Source organism: Acanthopagrus latus, chromosome 17 (assembly GCF_904848185.1).
Source record: "Acanthopagrus latus isolate v.2019 chromosome 17, fAcaLat1.1, whole genome shotgun sequence".
In the NCBI taxonomy this organism is placed as follows: domain Eukaryota; kingdom Metazoa; phylum Chordata; class Actinopteri; order Spariformes; family Sparidae; genus Acanthopagrus; species Acanthopagrus latus.
The window spans coordinates 14,675,164-14,692,993 of NC_051055.1; the positions used below are offsets into that span (position 1 = coordinate 14,675,164).

The 17,830-nt window shown below is 43.4% G+C and overlaps 1 protein-coding gene across 4 annotated transcripts in view; it reads right to left on the reverse strand.

Annotated features, from left to right (window-relative positions):
- ptprub (protein tyrosine phosphatase receptor type Ub) overlaps window positions 1-17,830 on the reverse strand; it is a 175,054-nt gene that overhangs the window by 70,902 nt on the left and 86,322 nt on the right. For all 4 annotated transcript variants that reach the window (XM_037075201.1, XM_037075200.1, XM_037075199.1 and 1 more), the window contains exons 3-5: window positions 15,716-15,987; window positions 3,805-3,886; window positions 336-451 (exon numbers count right to left, since the gene is read on the reverse strand). In XM_037075201.1, coding sequence (XP_036931096.1) covers window positions 336-451; window positions 3,805-3,886; window positions 15,716-15,987 — 470 coding nt within the window. The remainder of the gene's footprint in view (window positions 1-335; window positions 452-3,804; window positions 3,887-15,715; window positions 15,988-17,830) is intronic.

Below are 17,830 nucleotides of genomic sequence, written 5' to 3' on the forward strand. Positions count from 1 at the left end.
TCAAAACAACTCCCAAGGAGCATAAACAACCCCCTCCCAAAAAAAACTTTACAGTTACAAAAAGATGCGAAACAGCCGTAAAGAGACACAAAACCACAACCACAGAAATACCACAAAAATGTGTTAAAAGTTGAGGCACAAACATGTGATGCCGCTTTGTATCCATCACCTGAGGTACCTCAAAAATTTGAATAATTGCATGACATCTACAAAACCCAGTTCTGCTTTTGCACTTTTGATTGTCTTTGGAAGTCAAAAATACAACAAACTCACACACATCCGAAACAGTCCGGCAGGTTCCTTTAGCTTCAAACTCCGCCTGATAAACCACTCACCTCCAGCAGGAACTTCTCCGCCTCCGACGCCCTTCCAGCAGCAACACACTGGAAAGTGGCATTTTGCCCAGCGTTGACCTCCTCATCTCCTAGCCTGGAGAAGTGCGGCGCCTTATCTGAAGAGACAGACAGAGAGAGGAGCACAGTGAGATCAAAAGACTCCATTACAATTCAGACACTCGCAATGTCAGTCACGGCACATGTTTATCAAGGCCTCTGTTGTTTTGTCAAATGCAATCAACAGGAATATCAGGCATTTCTGCTGAAGACAACAATTTGTTTGGCCCGATGTTTGTTCAGAATTAATTCAATGTCAATGACATTCTTCAACGTCATGAAGCAGGAACAGATTTCTCAGCTTATATTTTGAAGCAGCACTTAAGTCGAGCATTGACTTTGTGCTCTATTCACTCTTTCTTCATTTGTGCCATGATTGCACTGATGTATGACTTAAAGTCCCGCTCCTGTTCAACAACGTGTTTTTCTTCCTTTTCAAAAAGTCTGAATGTTTGAGCCTCACTGAGCAGAATGATATATGTGCAGGTTGACCCTAGAAGGCTGTTTTCACATTCATTGCTCACAGTATAAATTTCCCCTGTGCTGATTGAAAGTGGGATTGTAAGAGGCGGGCCTGAGAGCATGATTTGTGACATCATCGTCAACAGTTTGGAAGCCAATCCTGGTCCAAAATTCAGTGACAGTGTGATGTGGAAGCTCGAAGCCTTGAGTGCACATACACTGGGAATCAAATGAAGAATGAGCGTGTCCCTTAAGAGCTACCGTAAGCCAAAAGTTGTCGGCGTTTATGACATGGTAGGCAAATCCAAACCAGAGTTACCTTGTTGGCAACAGTGTTTCTTTTCTGCAGCTGCTTATTTACATTTTTGTAGCTTAGCCTCCTTAATAAGCTACATTTGTTTCAAGCTTCTGAGACTGAACACAGTGAAGTTATGGAAATAACCCTGACACCGTCCTGGTGGACTCAGGGGGGATGCATTGCCCCCATGTTCGAGAGAAAAAGCATCGAAGGACCTTTGGGATGCCCCTATGGTAGATAAAACATGATAAAGTGCCCTCTGGGTTGCCTTTTCAGCTGCTCTCTCTTTCGTATAAATGTATCGCAACGTATTCTGCACGCTGGTGCTCCCCCATCATACAGCTGGTGTCCTTTTAATTCTTTTTTATCACTAAGTCGGCAACTGCGACACAGGGATGTATGTCGTGGCGAAGGTTTCCTCTGCTGGGTGAGATGGCTGGGTCAGAGTGACAGGCGACTACAGTGGTGACAACGATGTCAATGCGTTGTCATATTTCATATCGTATCACCTTCATCGTCAATCAGTTTTCCTACTTACAAATTGTGGCTGCCAAGATAAAACAGGAAAAACAAATAGAAGGACATTTCCAAGGCAGCTGAGAAGTCTTTACATCCATCTAAATAAAACTCACAGCCGGAATAAAAAGATCTAAAATGTACGATGCATTTTTAAACGTATGTGCTGAGCAGGTCACTTGGAGCTCATCACCATATAACTTTCCAACATACACTTTTAAGGAAATCTATAGATGAGAAGAATGTGGGAGTGAATCCGTGGAAGAAGAAAAAAAGCCACGGAGTAAGAGCAGTCCTCCACATTTTGACTAATAATTCCCCAGCACACTGTGCAAAGCTGCCAATGAGTCAGTGTGTGGGAGTAGCCCTCTCACCCAACTCCATGATTAACAATAGAGCGCTGAACACCAGACCCCTGCAGAGCCAAATCACTGGGTAAACGCCGACAGCACTGCCGAGAAACGGGGTGGGACATGTCCACAAGTCACTCCGGATGATTGACGGGAGGAGACAGTGGGAGCAACAGTGAGGCTGAAACATCAGGGAGAAGCAAATGTTTGCGTCTCAAACAGCTCCTGCTTGGGTTTTGAAAGGCGATGTGCTGGTATCTCCCATGGGGGCGGGACGACGATGTGATGATTCGTGTTTGTGCGGTACAGTAAGGGGAGAGTGCTCACATCTGCACCCCACAGGTGGCCATGTTTCCTATGAGTGACTCTCCCTCCTAAGGTTAATTCATAATTCATGCCGGGAGAGCCAAACATAAACAAACACCAGAATGAGTGTGGATGTGAGAGAGAGAGAAAAAAAAAAAAAAAAAACCCGACGGTTGGCGAGAGCGCTGGTGTTGAACAGCTAAATGTGTCAGATCTTATCCTCAGGACTCTTTAGCACGATACATTTTTCATTGGAGTGCAACACTGGTTTCAGAGTCAAAGACTAAAGCTCAGGAGAATAAAACAGAAATGTCAACCACGCTTTACCCCGAATTCCACAAAAAGGAACTTGTTGAGCTTTCATTTTTCTTTCCTTTTTTTTTTTTTCTGCCATGCGACACTTCCCTTCGGGTTCTCACTCATTCTTTCATCGCACTGTTAGCTGCCAAGTAATTCAGGCTGGCGACGTGCCACATCATAAGGCACGCTCAGGTCTTGATGAGAGTCTTAATTATTTAATGGCCACAGTGGGAGCATTCAGAAGATGCCATCTGCTGTCTCGGGGAGAAACAGGGTGACTGACTGGGTGCTATGCATGCAGTATGGGTACGGGCCGATCTCACAGCCGGCGTTCGTTTAATAAAATCACTGGTGGTATCCTCTGTAAGCTGACGTGTATCTCCGCACACGGCTGTGATAACAATAGGGGATATATAAATATTAACAGGGATATGACACTGAATCCCCCACGAGAGTGAAGTATCCTTCAAGCTTGTGTCAGTTACATAAGTCACTTAAAGCACTGTGAGCCGCGAGTGTTAAATGTGCCGTGAGTCCTTGTGTTCAGCAGTGGGCCGTACAGGGAGGGCTGCGAGTGACACTGAGCGACTTTGTCCAGGTATTAAGCTCTGGGGGCTTAGTGAATATGTTTTACACACAGTCCTCGGGGGCTGACAACGAGCCGAACCGCTGGCCTCGCTGACACAGAAAGCCCTTTGCTGCAGGGAGCCAGCGGTTTCAGAGACCCACCCTGAAAAGAAAGCATTTTCATGAAAGCTTTGAAACGCAGTAAGGTGTAAAAAGTGACTTATGACAAAAAGCAAAACACCGCACTCCCAGTCATGCCACAGAACATGAAAGGGTGGAAGTCTTCAGAGAGAGAAAGCAAGATTTTCCCTGATTAACAAATAGATTTGGCTGTCAAACAAGGCTGGAGGCGGAACAGCAGGTGTGTTTTCAGGTGGAATGGAGCATTGGCATTTGGGTGTCAGAGTATCTTAACAGCAGTGCTGCTGTCGCAGGATGCCTCGGGACAACCTGCAGTACTAACATAAAAGGTCGATCAGCCATTACTCTTCCCCTCATCCTATTTATGTTTCATGCTGCTTTGAAATACATTTTGCCGCCTATAAGCTCCTTTTCCTCCAGCACACTCTTCAGCAACTCATAATTGCAATTCATTGACGGAAGTGGCACTTACAGCAGGGATAGTTGAGCACCATGATGTCATCTATGGCAATGTATCCTCGCCGCTCCCTGGAAACTGTTGCTTCGATCAGTACCTGCGAGAAATGAAATGAAGTGAATACATCAGGAACTGACTTATTTCACAGCCGCACACTTGTGGCTAACCTCGTCCTCTCAAAGGTTTAAGTGTGAGAGCAATTCTGAGGGCTGTGTGAATTCAACTGCTCGTGCACCCCTTCTGGTGACATTATGTACAAACAGCCCCATCCCCACATCGCTGCACATCTGCTGACCCGAAACCAAAAAAAAAAAACGCCAGACAATGAGAGAAATAAGAAGACAAGAGGAAGACAGAAGCATAGAAATAGAGCGATGGATAAGTTTTTACCCAGTCCGCAGGGCCAGGAGAAATAATAGCTTTCTCAGGAGGCGGACAATGTGTCGCCTGAATCACGAGCCCCATTCGACATTCAGGGCGCAGGCTGCCGCAAAAAGCCATAACGGCAGATAATGCAGCTCGCGCAGGGCCACGAGACTCAAGGGAGGACAAAAAAGCTCCATACCTTCCCGTGGAACAATAAGGTGGATGAGCAGCGGGCCCTCATGAAACCCAATCAATATCAAATCACCATCCTCAGTAATAGTGAGAGTTATGAGGCGCGGGGGTGATGTTTGTTTTTGCGGCACCAAGGACAGTCGTCCATCCACGCGCTTGATCGAAGGCCAGCTTTGAGTTATTGTTTCTCATAATCCTCTCACCAAATGATTACAACATGGCTCCCATCACTGGGTCCTGATTTTTTTACCGAGGCCGCCGTGCACACACACACACACACACACACACACGTTCAAACTATGTCCTATATCCTTCAAGCTACTTTAAATGTGTGTGATGTCTGTGTTTACACGCTGAAATGGGTTATGCAAGATTGGAGCTCATTCTTCTCAAAGTCAGATAGCTGAATTAGCTGAGGTTAAACTACATCACACACACTTTTTTTTCTTTAATTAAGTTTTCAAACTCTACTGAGGAAAACCTTGAGATGCAGGAAGATCCGGAAAAAAAAAAGCTGGTGAGTGAACACCGGGGTTGAACATTTAGTTGTATAAAGCATCACAAGTCACTCGGTGGCCAAGTTGCTATGTAGGTGATGTAGGCAGCAGAAGGAAGAATGCGTGGCCTAAAAAAAAGTTGATGTCCCTGGTTCTGCTGCATCGACTATGATCCGACAGTGTTATAGAAGCGCAGTGCTTCACCAATTGGGCTGCTTTTCAATACCTGGCACCTGCATTACCCACAATGCAACATAGCTAACACGCAGCTCCCTCCAGAGCCACAAAAGGCTTTAAACTACTTTTTTTTCATATAAACAGTACCTCTCCCCTGCAAACGCACTTAAATGTGTGAAATTGGTGGAGTCAGACAGGTCACGGTCGCTTCTTCTGCATGTTATGATTGAACTGCTCCTATGAAAATGTACCAGATCTGTGAAATGATCCTTCTGTTCCACTGCAAACAAAAACAACCCTTGTTTGTTTGAACATGGAAGTTCATTCTCCCACACTGGAGACAGCAGTTTGGCAAAAAAAAAAAAAAAATCTTAAACCTTCATCTCACGTTCCACCTCAGTTGTTTTTAATTATCTGTCGAGGGATGACGATGTGGCTGAAAACTGGACCTTTATTTCCACAAGATACTCTGTGGTGATTGATTGACTGATTGATTTGCAAGCATATCTAACGGTTTTATCTGAGGGGGAGTTTTTTTAAAAAAGGCTTAAAAGTCGGCTTAAATGTAAAGTTCAGGATACTCAGACTTTTCACTTTTCAGTGAATCAGTTGTATGATTTCATCCCATCAGACAGGTTTTAATACCTTCTAACTACTGTTTTTTTGTTGCGCGGCAGCATGGTGACACAGGGTTAGCGTCTGAAATGTTTGATGAAAGGTACCAATATCTTATTTTGTGTGCTGATACTTAACAAAACCTTATTTTGTGGATGTTTCTTTCTTTTGGTATCCAACTGTTGATTAAACCCATTGCTCAAGACTGAAGAAAGTTTTGAAGGTCGACAAGTCGCCCAAATTATCTCCACTGCCACGATCTGCTTGTGTTTGAACACCCAATTTAAGAGTCACAGCAACATCTCCTGGACCTCTGGCCCAAATTCCGGCTTTCCACAGTCAGCGGGACACTGATAGTCCAGCTCCCCGGACTTGGAAAGGGAGACGTGTGATTACAGCCACAATTGGCGTGACAACAGCCCCGGCCATGCACGACCCCTAAAGGCACCTTCACCGACACATCATGATGGGATGTGAGGAGATTGGGGTCAGCTAAAAAACTCCTGACAGAATGAGACACAGAAAAGCCAGGTGTGGGGCGAGAAAAGAGGGGGAGGCTCGAAAGCTGACAGGAGGAGAGGTGAAATAGAGAGCAGGAGGAAAAGGTCCTGGCTGCTGGGTCTCGGTGCTGGAGAGTGACCCGGCTCTGTTTAAAGCTGGCTCCTCTCCTCTGGCTGGGAGAGGGAATCTGAGGCTGGTCTGCCTTTGCCAGAGTTAATTGCCTTGTTTGTTTCCAGACACTGCAGATGCCGCCGCATTCTTAAAAGGGATATTAACATTTCCTGTTTCCATCACTCCCACTTTTACGTCCTACTGCAGGTGGTCTTTTTTCTTTAAGGCAGGGTCCTCTTCTCTCATTTCACTCATTCTCTCTCTCAATTAGTCATTGTCTGTCTTTATTTCTTTCGCAGTCCATCTCCCCCTCCTGTCGCCTGCCCTCTCTTCTATTGTGCGCCCGCGTAAACATCCAACATTATCAGCAATGAGCTCAAGTTCCACCTATTAGGCAGCTTCCAAAGCTGCTCAACGTCCTCCGGGGTCCATACTCTCCACTTGTGTTTCACAATCTACATTTTTCATCAAAATTTGTAAATATCATATTTCTTTGCTGCTCTATTTTGTGTGGCCAATCCATACATGCCACGCCAATCCTCCCGGGTCCAAGTCCAGTCTTTCATTGCCCTCTCCTCCCGGTTTTCCTCCCGTGGTCACAGTTCTCCTGTATTTTTCCAGGTTTTGACAAATTTTTGGCACCCTTTTTTTACCCTTTCTAGTTTATTGCGACCTGTTTCTGTCACTACGCAGGGTGCTGCCCATTGTACTGTTGTACCTCGTCCTACATAATGATTGGGAGAAGAACAGAGAGAAGGAGAATAGAGAGAAATACTTCAGCACATTCTGGTAAAAAAAAACAAAAAAACATTTCTGTTGCTTTTGGAAAGTTTTAAAGGAAACCTGCATGCTTCTTCCAAATTCTTGCCATGTCAATCACAGGGGGTCTCACGGACTTCAGTCACCCTGAGGCTGTCAATCATAGGGCAGCGGCGTGCACAGACTTTCTAAGGCGAAGGGGACCGAAGAAATAAATGAATGACTGAAAACTGATGATCATTAGATTGTGCCAGATATTAATAGGCCTTTTTTATTTCCTGCGAATTAAAAGTAAATTGAAAGTATTAATCATAAAAAAAAATTGTTGCTGTAGTGTACTCATTACTTTGTTATTTATTATACAGTCTCTGAAACTCACATTTTTCTGGGGGAAGAACACCAGACCCCTGCTTTGTTTCTTCTCCCTGTTTTTGAGGTCTTGAGGTCGACAAGTATCGGCCTGTGGTTTTCCACATCTCCATGGTGGAGAGGAGGACTTGCGGCTTGATGACACCTTAAGTTGCTGAGCTGTCCTCCACGCTCTACATTCTTCCCATATATTTCACAGTGGACATGAATCAGATATGTTTTCATCGTGATCTGTATATTTTGTGAATCTGTCGGCCTGCTCCGAACACGTGATACTGATTGCATGTCTGTCCCAGTGTTAGAGACTAATGCCGTGCTGTTGTCCCATGGACGATCCAAACATGTGTTTGGGACGAACAAAGATTTTTTTGTATGAATGTAAAACTGTCTTCTCATGCTGCTACTACAGTTACTAACACCGTCTACCCAGAATACGACCCAAAGGGTGCAGTAAACTCATTATCGAAAGCGGACGCACTTCTCCTTGATTATGCTACATGAGGCATTAACCAGTAAAGTCATACTCATACTCATGTTTACAGTAAATAACCAAAAAGGAACTGAAGCACTTCGAGCCACTGTGTAGAACTTGTGTGTTGTGCTGAAAGCCCGTCATTTATGTTATTGGAATCCAATTCTAAGCTACTGTTGCTCTCTGTAAGAAGTTAGTCTGGCCTCCTCCTCTGTGGCTCCTCCTGAGGTTTACTGTATTGATAAAAGTGTGGTGAGTTTTTTTTTTTTTGTTTGTTTTTTTGGGGGGGTATTGTGTGCCGTATAGCCGCAAGGCAAAATGTGATCTGCGATTCTGGGCCGTATAAATAAAATATGATTCATCTTGACGTGATTAAAGAACAGTAACTGTCAATATTGTGCCGTGAATTAGCTGGGCGAGCACACACTGGCATGTTGTTAGGCTGAACAGCAAAATTAGCTAGAAACACTGATTAGGCCTAATGGTAAATAAGGCAGAGAAAAAAAAAATGTCTTGAAAGTCTAATTAAAGGTGTTATTACTCTCTGCCGAGCTAAAGCACTCAATAGGAGATTGATTACTGAGTAATCCTCAGTCTTCTTAGCCATTAGGATAGGAGGTTATTAGAAAGGAGACGTTCGGAGCATTTGTTTCAATAAACAACCTTCCCAGGTTTTATTGAGAGCCACTTTCCCGGAGAAACTTTCTATATGCCTGAACTTTATTGTAATGAATTGCCACTTCCAACAGATAAAAATGCAGGAATCATCTTCTGGAGAACAAATTAAAAGTGTGACACGCAGTGATTTATGACCGATATAAAATGCGCATTAGGAGAACATATTACATTACCCTGTAATATTGGCTTTTAGAGGCAATTGTAATGTATACAAATCAAGAGACGATTTATTTGGCCCTTTAAACCAGATTTCACCTTCTCCACTCCGGTCGGGAGACGCCATTAGACACATGGGGGCTTTCACTCACCATTAGACACAGTCATAGATAAATAACACCTCAGACATTCACAGACAAAAGGTCACGTGCAGAAGTAAATCTCTTCAGGTGGAAAATGCCAAAGGATAACTGTCTGTGTCTAAGAATATGGCGCAAACATTAGGAATCTCAATGCGCTCTGCACAGTAGTATTTCACAAAAGCCTTTTGCATTGCCACAGGCTCAAGACTCTCTGCAGGCTGCAGCACGGAAAGTAGCAGATAATATCAGACAAAGCTGAGACATGAGGATTCTCATTTACGAGTCTTTATTGTGCCTCCTACTGTTTTGTTTTATTCCTTATTCCGCATCACGGGAAAAGCCAATGAAGCATAGCTGGGTTTGAGCTTATCTGCACTTCTACCACTTTTCATGGAATTAAAGTTTGTCTTTAAACATTTTGGGGAAAGCTTATAACGCTTATTCACAAACCTGAGAACCCGAGACTGAGATGAGACGATTGTCAGTAATCTCCTGTTGAGTTCAGAGCTGGTAAGCACGGTGAGACTGAGGGTTCCACTCAACTCCACAAAGTCACTAAAAGAGTCCTGCACATAACCAACGTAAAGCCTGAACTTTTAAACAAACGTGATACAAGGCTACTGGATGGATTAAACAACCAACATGTAAAATATCACTTAATGAGCTGTAAAGGTGCTAATCTGCAAATGTTTAGACAAAGAAAATCATTCCACCTTTGACTAGTGATGGAATGTAACTAAGTACATTTACTCCAGTGCTAGATTAAGTACGTCCATTTTCTGCTACATTATCATTCCACTTCACTACAATTTGGAGGCAAATGTACTTTTTACTATTTGTACTATTTAATAACTTTAGCTACTAGTTACTTTTCTGGATTATACGTTGCATCCGAGCCAAAGTAGCGTTTGTTTTAAAATACACTTATTTTTTTGGAATTGGAAAAACATTTTGATAATCAGAAGAAATGCTGAATACCAGATCCGCCAATCAACCGGGTTGATAATCGGTTGACCAACAGGACATGTAAATATATGCATCATTTATTTTTACATGTACTTTTGATTCTTCAGTACATTTAGTATCAGATAATTCAAGATGTTTACACAAGTAATATTTATATTAGGTGATTTTTACTTTTACCAAAGTAATATTTTCAATATTCAATATCTTTACTTTTACTCAGGTAGGACTTTTGGGTACATTACACCACACTGCCCTTTTGCACATGATTCACATGTCGTCAGCCCATTGAGAGAATATTAGGTTGCTGCAATCAATCCTACTGACCAAAGGGGTAGTAAAGAAAGTCCTTCCTTGTGTCAAAACACTCAGAGAGATAGGAGACGAAATCCACAGTCCTGAAACTAACGTGGCGTCCGCTGTCCCAGTGTTTTGTTGATTTGATTTGTTGATTTGTCCTGATTATCAATGGCAGGAGGATCTTTCTTGGGATTCTATAGGTCTGTTGACATATGTAGGTTGGAAATCTACAGAGTAAACAACTATCGAGCCAATCACACCCACTCAGTTCGAATTATGTACACTGCTAATGCCTGATATCAGCCTCAGATTAACTAATGCACAGAACGGCGAGTGTAGATCTTGTTCATTATTTCTTTCAGTGAAGTCCTGCTGGGACTGCCGGCAGGGACAGGAGTGCTGCAGAAATAACACTCTCAAGGTACATTTGACATGACATGTGAGTGTTGTATTAAAATAGACTGGAAAAAATCCCAGCCTGTCCTCAAAGCAACGACACCCGCACTAGGAGCCATGATGTAATGTAGACAATATTAACATGTGGAATAAGTAATAAAAGACAGAAGAGAAACAGGCCTGAAAAAGATTCTGACATTTTGAAGGAGACGGAGGTGAGAGAAGAAAGTGGGAGACGGTAAAGAGCGAATGGGGGACATCTCCGTCTCCGGCTGTACTTGGCAGTCTTGTAGGGCTGGATAACATCTTTAATATTTGATAACAAGGTTCTTCAGGTATTGCAAACACTTCTACCAATAAGAGGCAGAGCGAAATATGGCAATGTACACCAGACACACACGACATCTTCAATCGAGACATCTCAAGGTGATCTTACTCCGTTAGATTTCAGCCCCAAAATCCATTGAACTCCAAAATCCCAATTTCACAACCGTGATAGGAGGGAGCGATGTGTGTCACACAGCGTTACACACACAGTGTGCGTAATGCTTCCCCAACCTTAGTGTTGATATGAAAGGATGACCTGATCAGAGAGCATTAAAAGAGCTCATTAAAAATCATAACACAATAAAATGGCAAAACATGGACATCAAGAGAAAAGACACACAAACGCCCGCATGAATGATAAAATCTGTAAAAGTGCTCGAGCTGCAAGTAATCAAGAAAATAATTTTTCAAATCACCAGGCAGGTGAACAAATACCATTAGGGTGGTTTCAGTTTTTTTCAGCATATTAATTCTTAGTTCCGGTGATTATCAGAGAGTTGCTTCGACTGTTTTTAATTAAATTCCACAATGGCATTTTGAAGATATAAACAGCGGCTGTGTGTGTGTGTGTATGTGTGTGTGTGTGTGTGTGTGTGTGTGTGTGTCTGTCTGTCTGTCACACCTGCACCTGTGCAGTGCAGGAGGCTACGCTGACATACGTGGATCCTTCACTCTGTGGACGACGAACAGGAAGTTCTAATACGACCTGAAATCTAACAAGGCGGGTAAAAAACCTGCAGATTTTTGAAAAGAACACTGCCGACATGGTGAGCGCTCTCCTGAGATGTGTTTTACTCGGAGACAATGAAACTAGGAGTCTCCACATCCTCTTCAAAAAGGGCTTAATGACGGTGTAAGTCTTCCTGCCTATCACTTAAAAACCAATGTGATTGTATTGCGCTCGCTTTGAAGCTGATACAACCCAAACCCCCTTCGGTGTTTAAAGGCACACAAGCTGCAGCTAACGCGCTTTAGAGCTACAAGTCTCTGGTGAATTTCAAGAGAGCCGCGTTGAAGCAAACTGGGCTAACAGACTCCCAACGCTCCTCCTTCTTTCTTGTGTTTTCTCATGGCACTGACGGGGGGATCGCTCCGCATTAAGATGCTATTATAGAAAACATGCAGCCCTACACCTCCCCGTTCACCCCTCTCTGTTTTGTAAAGGGAGCAGCGGCGTGTTGCGAGGCAAGACCCCGTGTCACTCCGCAAGTGATGAGGTTTTTGAATGCCGAGGGATTAGCAATGTAAGCCGTGGTGTATGTGACTTTGAGGGGGCAGCTTGTTTTGTTCCCTTTTGTACTGTACGAGCAGCACAAGCTCGGCTGAGTTTGAGCGAAAAGTTGAAATGAGAGCGGAAGCGCATAAGGGGAAAGGGAAAAAAAAAAAGCCTTAATTCCTCGCATGCTGCAATTAGATGCACTTTCTCTGACGCTGCCAATACCTGGCGACCAAATTTAATCCAATAAAATTTGAGCGCCGTGTTCTACCCCACATGAGATAAAAAAGCAAGGCCATTAGCAGTTTAAGCCGTTCTATTAAAAGGCTGTACTGTCGATACTAATTGAACTGTTAGGCCTTCTCCTGTACTGTTTGTCCCGTCTACAGAGTCATCTACTCCTCCTCATAAGCCTATTATAACCCTCCTTCTCCTGACAGGAACCGCTCATTGGAAGCCACGGCAGGAGTCTGACTCACCTATGAGCCATCGCTGTTTACTGGGATATATACAGGCCTGAGAGACATGAAAGTACACAGCTCCATTGGGGGAACAGGAAACGGGAGGACGAGCAGAGCAGCGCCGCTAAGCACGCAGGCAAATTCAATAGTACTTGACGGAGAAAAGAGATGGCCGGATAAAACATGTTATTACTGTATTCATAACTTATCGGTCCTGATGTGATGATAGGGCAGAGGAGTGGTTAGGGTGTCTGTTTTATAACACAGAGATCACAGCTCAGCTCTCACTGCATCCATCAGCGGCGAGGCGGTCCTCAGAGAGACACTCGACCACTTTTTAGCTCACTCATTGTGAAACATTCAGCATAAGAGCAACAGCTATTTAATACATTTAATAGGGGCATTGTAAAAGTAATGATTCACTCTGAAAACTCCATTAATTATTTGTTTTAAAAAGCGAGCTGATGAACAGCCTCGCTGGCAGGGGTCCTCGCTCGTCTTTGCCGTTTGCCAGGAGCGAGACTGGCAGGAGCTCTGGTTAGCAGAGCTCGCCGTCCTCATGCATACTGATTCGTTACTGCCGAGATGACACTGACACACACGGTATATAAAGAGTCACCAGCATCTGTAACTTAATGGGTTTTCCACATGGATAGTTTATTTCAATGGCATTTAAAAAAAAAAAAAAAAAAAACAACTGAGAGTTCATTTGGCTTACTGTCTTTGTTCTCATTTTAAATGCATATCAATGAAACTGAACTCAATTTAAACAGCAGGGGAGCAGGATTATTTTGTCGGCATTGAAAAAGAAATGGCAACATTTTGGAGTTATGCACTAACTCCCATTTGCTGAGGAGAAGATTATATCACTCTCACGTGTGAATGCTAGATACCAAGCAAGAGCGAGGACGTGATTAGCATAACTAGGGATCCTGTTTTTCCATTTCTAAAGCTCACTTATTAAAAGGTACAATATGTAAGAAATGGCCACCTGTCCAGTAAATGCTCCAAACAAATAACGTATCAGTTGAATAACAGCTTACTGCTGCTAACTGTAGGTGCCATTAGCCAGTCCACAGATAGAAGTGCAGCTAGTGGTCCAAACCGGGAGCTCGGAGCACCAGGTGGCTGTCTGTGTTTACATTGCTATGCTAGCACAGGACCTTTGGACCAGGTTGGGCTAGCTGGATAGCATGTTAACTTCAGTGGATATCTCTGTAAAACACTGTTATTTGTTAACATTCTGCTGGTTTCACTCTGATTTTTTTCACTTGGATTATTACAAATGGCACCTTTAACACAGTAAGTGCAGTTTTCTTTCAAAGGGGGCCTATAATGCTTGTTCATCAGCTCCATATATTAAATTATCAGACTCCACTAGAACTTGATGACGCCGGGCCACATTGATTCCTTTACAGAACCACAACTTTATTCGCTGATTGCTGAGATTTTATGTCAAAAATAACTCAGTGATTTATAGAATTTCATGACGGACAGCTTCAACAGCACAGCAAAACTTACAGCAGGCAGCAGTGAACGGGTACTTTTAGCAATATGTAAAGCTCTCCGTCCATCAGGGAACTCTGTAAATCACAGTTCATACAAAGGAGCCAGAAGACATCAGAGGGAAAGCCAGAAAATATTTCACTCCATAAAATATAATTCAGACCAGAATCCTGTTGGGAGACGCTGTAAATAGAAGAGAAGAAGAAGAGCTATACAAGCTGAGACAGTGGACGGGTGCATGCTGATACTTTCTGGGTGTGCTCTGCCTGCAGGGGATGACAACGACTTTATTTTATTTATCTTATTGATTTAATCTTTGTTTTATCAGGAATATTTCCATTGAGATTCAGAATCTTGTTTTACAAGGGAGTACTGGCCAAGACAGCAACATTAAAAAAGAGGAAAAATAAGTCACAATGAAATCAGTGTGAAAGCAGATAATGCTGTTGGAAATGTTGCATTTAGAGTCTGGAACTTGGGCCACTGGCTCATGTCTACCGCATATTTGAAAGTTTGTCCACTGTCCACACAAGATATAATGTGGTAATTAGTGATTGTAGGACTATAGACTGGTTTATTTTATTACCTCGGACAGAGTCAAGCTGGCTATTAACCCCCTGTTTCCAAGCAATGCTAAGGTTTCCTGTCGCTATCTTCATGATTGTCATGCAGATGTATGATTGGCATTAATCTCCTCATGGAGCAGGACACCTAACTTGTCAAAATGCCTCAACTTTCCTTTAACAACAAATCCCCTGAAGCTTTGACAGAGTGCCAGTGGCTTAGTCTCTCTCTGAATTTTACCTTGGACAACGTGTTCACAGGTTGAAACCTTTCGACCTAATGACAAATATGTCTCTTAATTGAGAATAGGAGATTGTGTCCTTGTGCACAGACCACAGCAACATTACGTTTCTCTAAGATGTTTGCGTGTGGGCGTTCATGTATGTATACCGTCTGTCTGTTTCTGTTAACCATAAAGTTGACCCCATTTTCAGATCAGCTGATATTGGTGGAACAGTGTCACCCTGCATTTAGCCCTCCTGTTTGTGCAAAGGACTATTATTTACATAGTGAAGGTCAGATCTTGCAGGCCTGAACAGGATTTAATTAAGTCAGGGTGGGATTGACAGTACTTGATATAACGCACACTACTCAACTTAATTGCTTTTTGACAGCTCTGCAGAGTTTGCAGAAAAGAGAAATTGGATTAATAGATGGATATCCCTCATGTTCACCTGACTGTGCCATCTGTGGACCATAGCACAACAGGCAGCCACAGTAGCTGCCAGTCAAAGTGCTATGCAAATCGTCAGAGTCTGTTGAATACACAGTGCAGAGGCCTCAGTGGGTGGAATCTCTGGCAGACGTGCCCACAAGAGGCCTGGTTAGGGCCCTCGAGCACTTACATTAGCTACATTCACAAGGGAATCAATGCTAATTAAATTGCAAATGCAAGTAATTAACACCAGATTCACCTCCAGGCTAAAATGAGCAGTGATCACCAGAGCCTCACTATGTAACATTTTTCAGCTGTACAAGATGTTGGCCAAAGGGTCTGCATGTCTCCATCGTGAAAATGAAACCTCTCTGGACTGTTCCACTCCTCGGTGATAGAGGAGTTTCATTAACACATCATGAAATCTGAGTCACAACTCCACAAGCCTGATGAACAGTTAAACAGACACATCGGTCACAAGTGCGAATGACAAAGTCTGTACCTGGTATTCATTAGGCCAGAAGGTGCTGACAGCCAGCTCGACCTGGTGCCACTGCTTGGCGTGAGACCCGGACGCGTTCCAGACTGGACTGCCGAGAGGGCCGCCGTTGACTCGGACATACGCCCGCAGGGCCCCTGGACTGTGGCCATCACGACTGTACAGGAAGTAGCTGAACTGGACACAGTGCGTGTCATTTTCGCTCAGGGTCTGCAGCAGCAGCTGAGCACGATGACCCACGGCATGCTGGGAGGAGTTCACCAACATATACGATCCTGGAAGCAGCAGAAGAAAAGGCATCAGTTATTTCTAGTTCAGCTTTATAGGTCAGCACAGCACGCCGTATACATTTCCATACATGCTGCCATTTTATGTAAGCTTCAGAGAACAACTCATGTTCTGAAATTCCAATATTAGATATTTTTTCATGTAGACAATTGGTTTTGAAGCTGTGTAATCACAAAAACATCAGATATTTTGAGCATTAAAAGACTGTTGTCTTTGTTTTATTTAAATCGTTGTGTTTCCTCTACACCAGCTGTCATCTTCCATCAGAAACGCATCCACAAGTTGTGGCACTGAAGCATGCATTATAGAAAGTTAACAAGCAGATACACTTCCTGCAGTGTTGAATCATTCTCAATAATTGGAAATTGAAAGCAGCCAAACAGACATTTGCTCCGTCTGCAAGCTCAGTCTCCAGAGGCACTTATGACACCTAACGTTTTTGGGCCAGAGTTCTCTTATTCATGTATTTTATATTAAGAGATATTCATGGTAGCTTACAATGTGTTTACCTCACTGTTTTATTCAAAAATGTGAGCAATTCAAGAAAAAACTGCAACCTCCGGGAAGATTTACATATCGGAAAGGGACTGTTCCAGAAAGGAAGTTATTTTCTACTTTCATTCAAAAATCTTGACAATAGACAACTATAAAATCTCACTCTCCCTGTCATATTCAGTCTCCCACCAAGCTCGATTATGCAGGAAGAATGACTGTCGAAAGTGCATCTGCCAGTGTGCAACCAAAACAAGAAGAGGAAGTTTTTTTAGAGATGATAGAAAGGGCAGCAGTAGCAGTAGCCATGTTGCTAATGCCAACAGTAATACAACAGGGCAATGCTAGGACAGGGAAAAGGTTGCCTAATGTAAAAATAAGTATGCACCTACATGTTGTCACATTTTGATACGCAAGAATTAGTGAAAATCTAAAATAGTCTTTATACTGTGTCTAAAGCACAGTTTTATCTTGCACTAGATTTATACTGTAGATAACTGGCGGAGGCTCATATGAGCCACCGAGAGATTTGTGTTACGCAGACTCATATGAACCTAGGCAAACATGCCACAAAGGAACAAATCCTCTTTTAAGTACTTTTAGCTGGGTGAATCCACAAGAAGAAAAAAAGTGAAAGTATTCTCCCGCAACTCGCGCGGATGTGTGTAGGCGGTTGATAACAGGAAAAGAAATGCACCCTGTTGAATAAAAAGACACAATCGGCGCTGGCTAAGGCGCCCGTTCCTGTGAATACTGGAGAGAGACGCAGAAAAACGAGGAAGAGGTGGAAGAGAAAGGAGACAGGCTGAGCAAAAGAAAGAACCGGTGGCAGTTTTTCCTCTGCAAGGTGACGCCGAGGCAGGAAACGAGATTCGCAAAACCCCCCAAAGCCTCCTCTAATCAGGATAACATAACCCCATTGCCCTATGCCTCGCATCTGTCCTGCCTTGAGTCTGTGCCCGCTAACGTGATTAGCACAACAATGTTTGGAGACCTTCCTGTGTACTCACATAATCAAGCCTGTTGTCTTTGTACTCCAAGGTCTTACTGTTCTCGGTCAGAAATGAGCCCGAGAGACCAGACAGTCACAGCCTTGGCGCCAGGTGTCCTGAAGACATTTATTCTCCGCTCAGATGTAACAGAATGTGAATGCTGAATCGCCAGACAGAGAAAGAGTTCTTTACATCCCACACAGACAGCAGCTCTAAATTGGGAAGCATCCCCGACACAAGAACACTCGCCGCACTCCTTAATGTTTTCACGCCTTCCAAACAACCCGCCATTCAGACACAAGTACTCTGATTTATGAGCGCAGAACTCGTATTTGTTCTTCAGGCT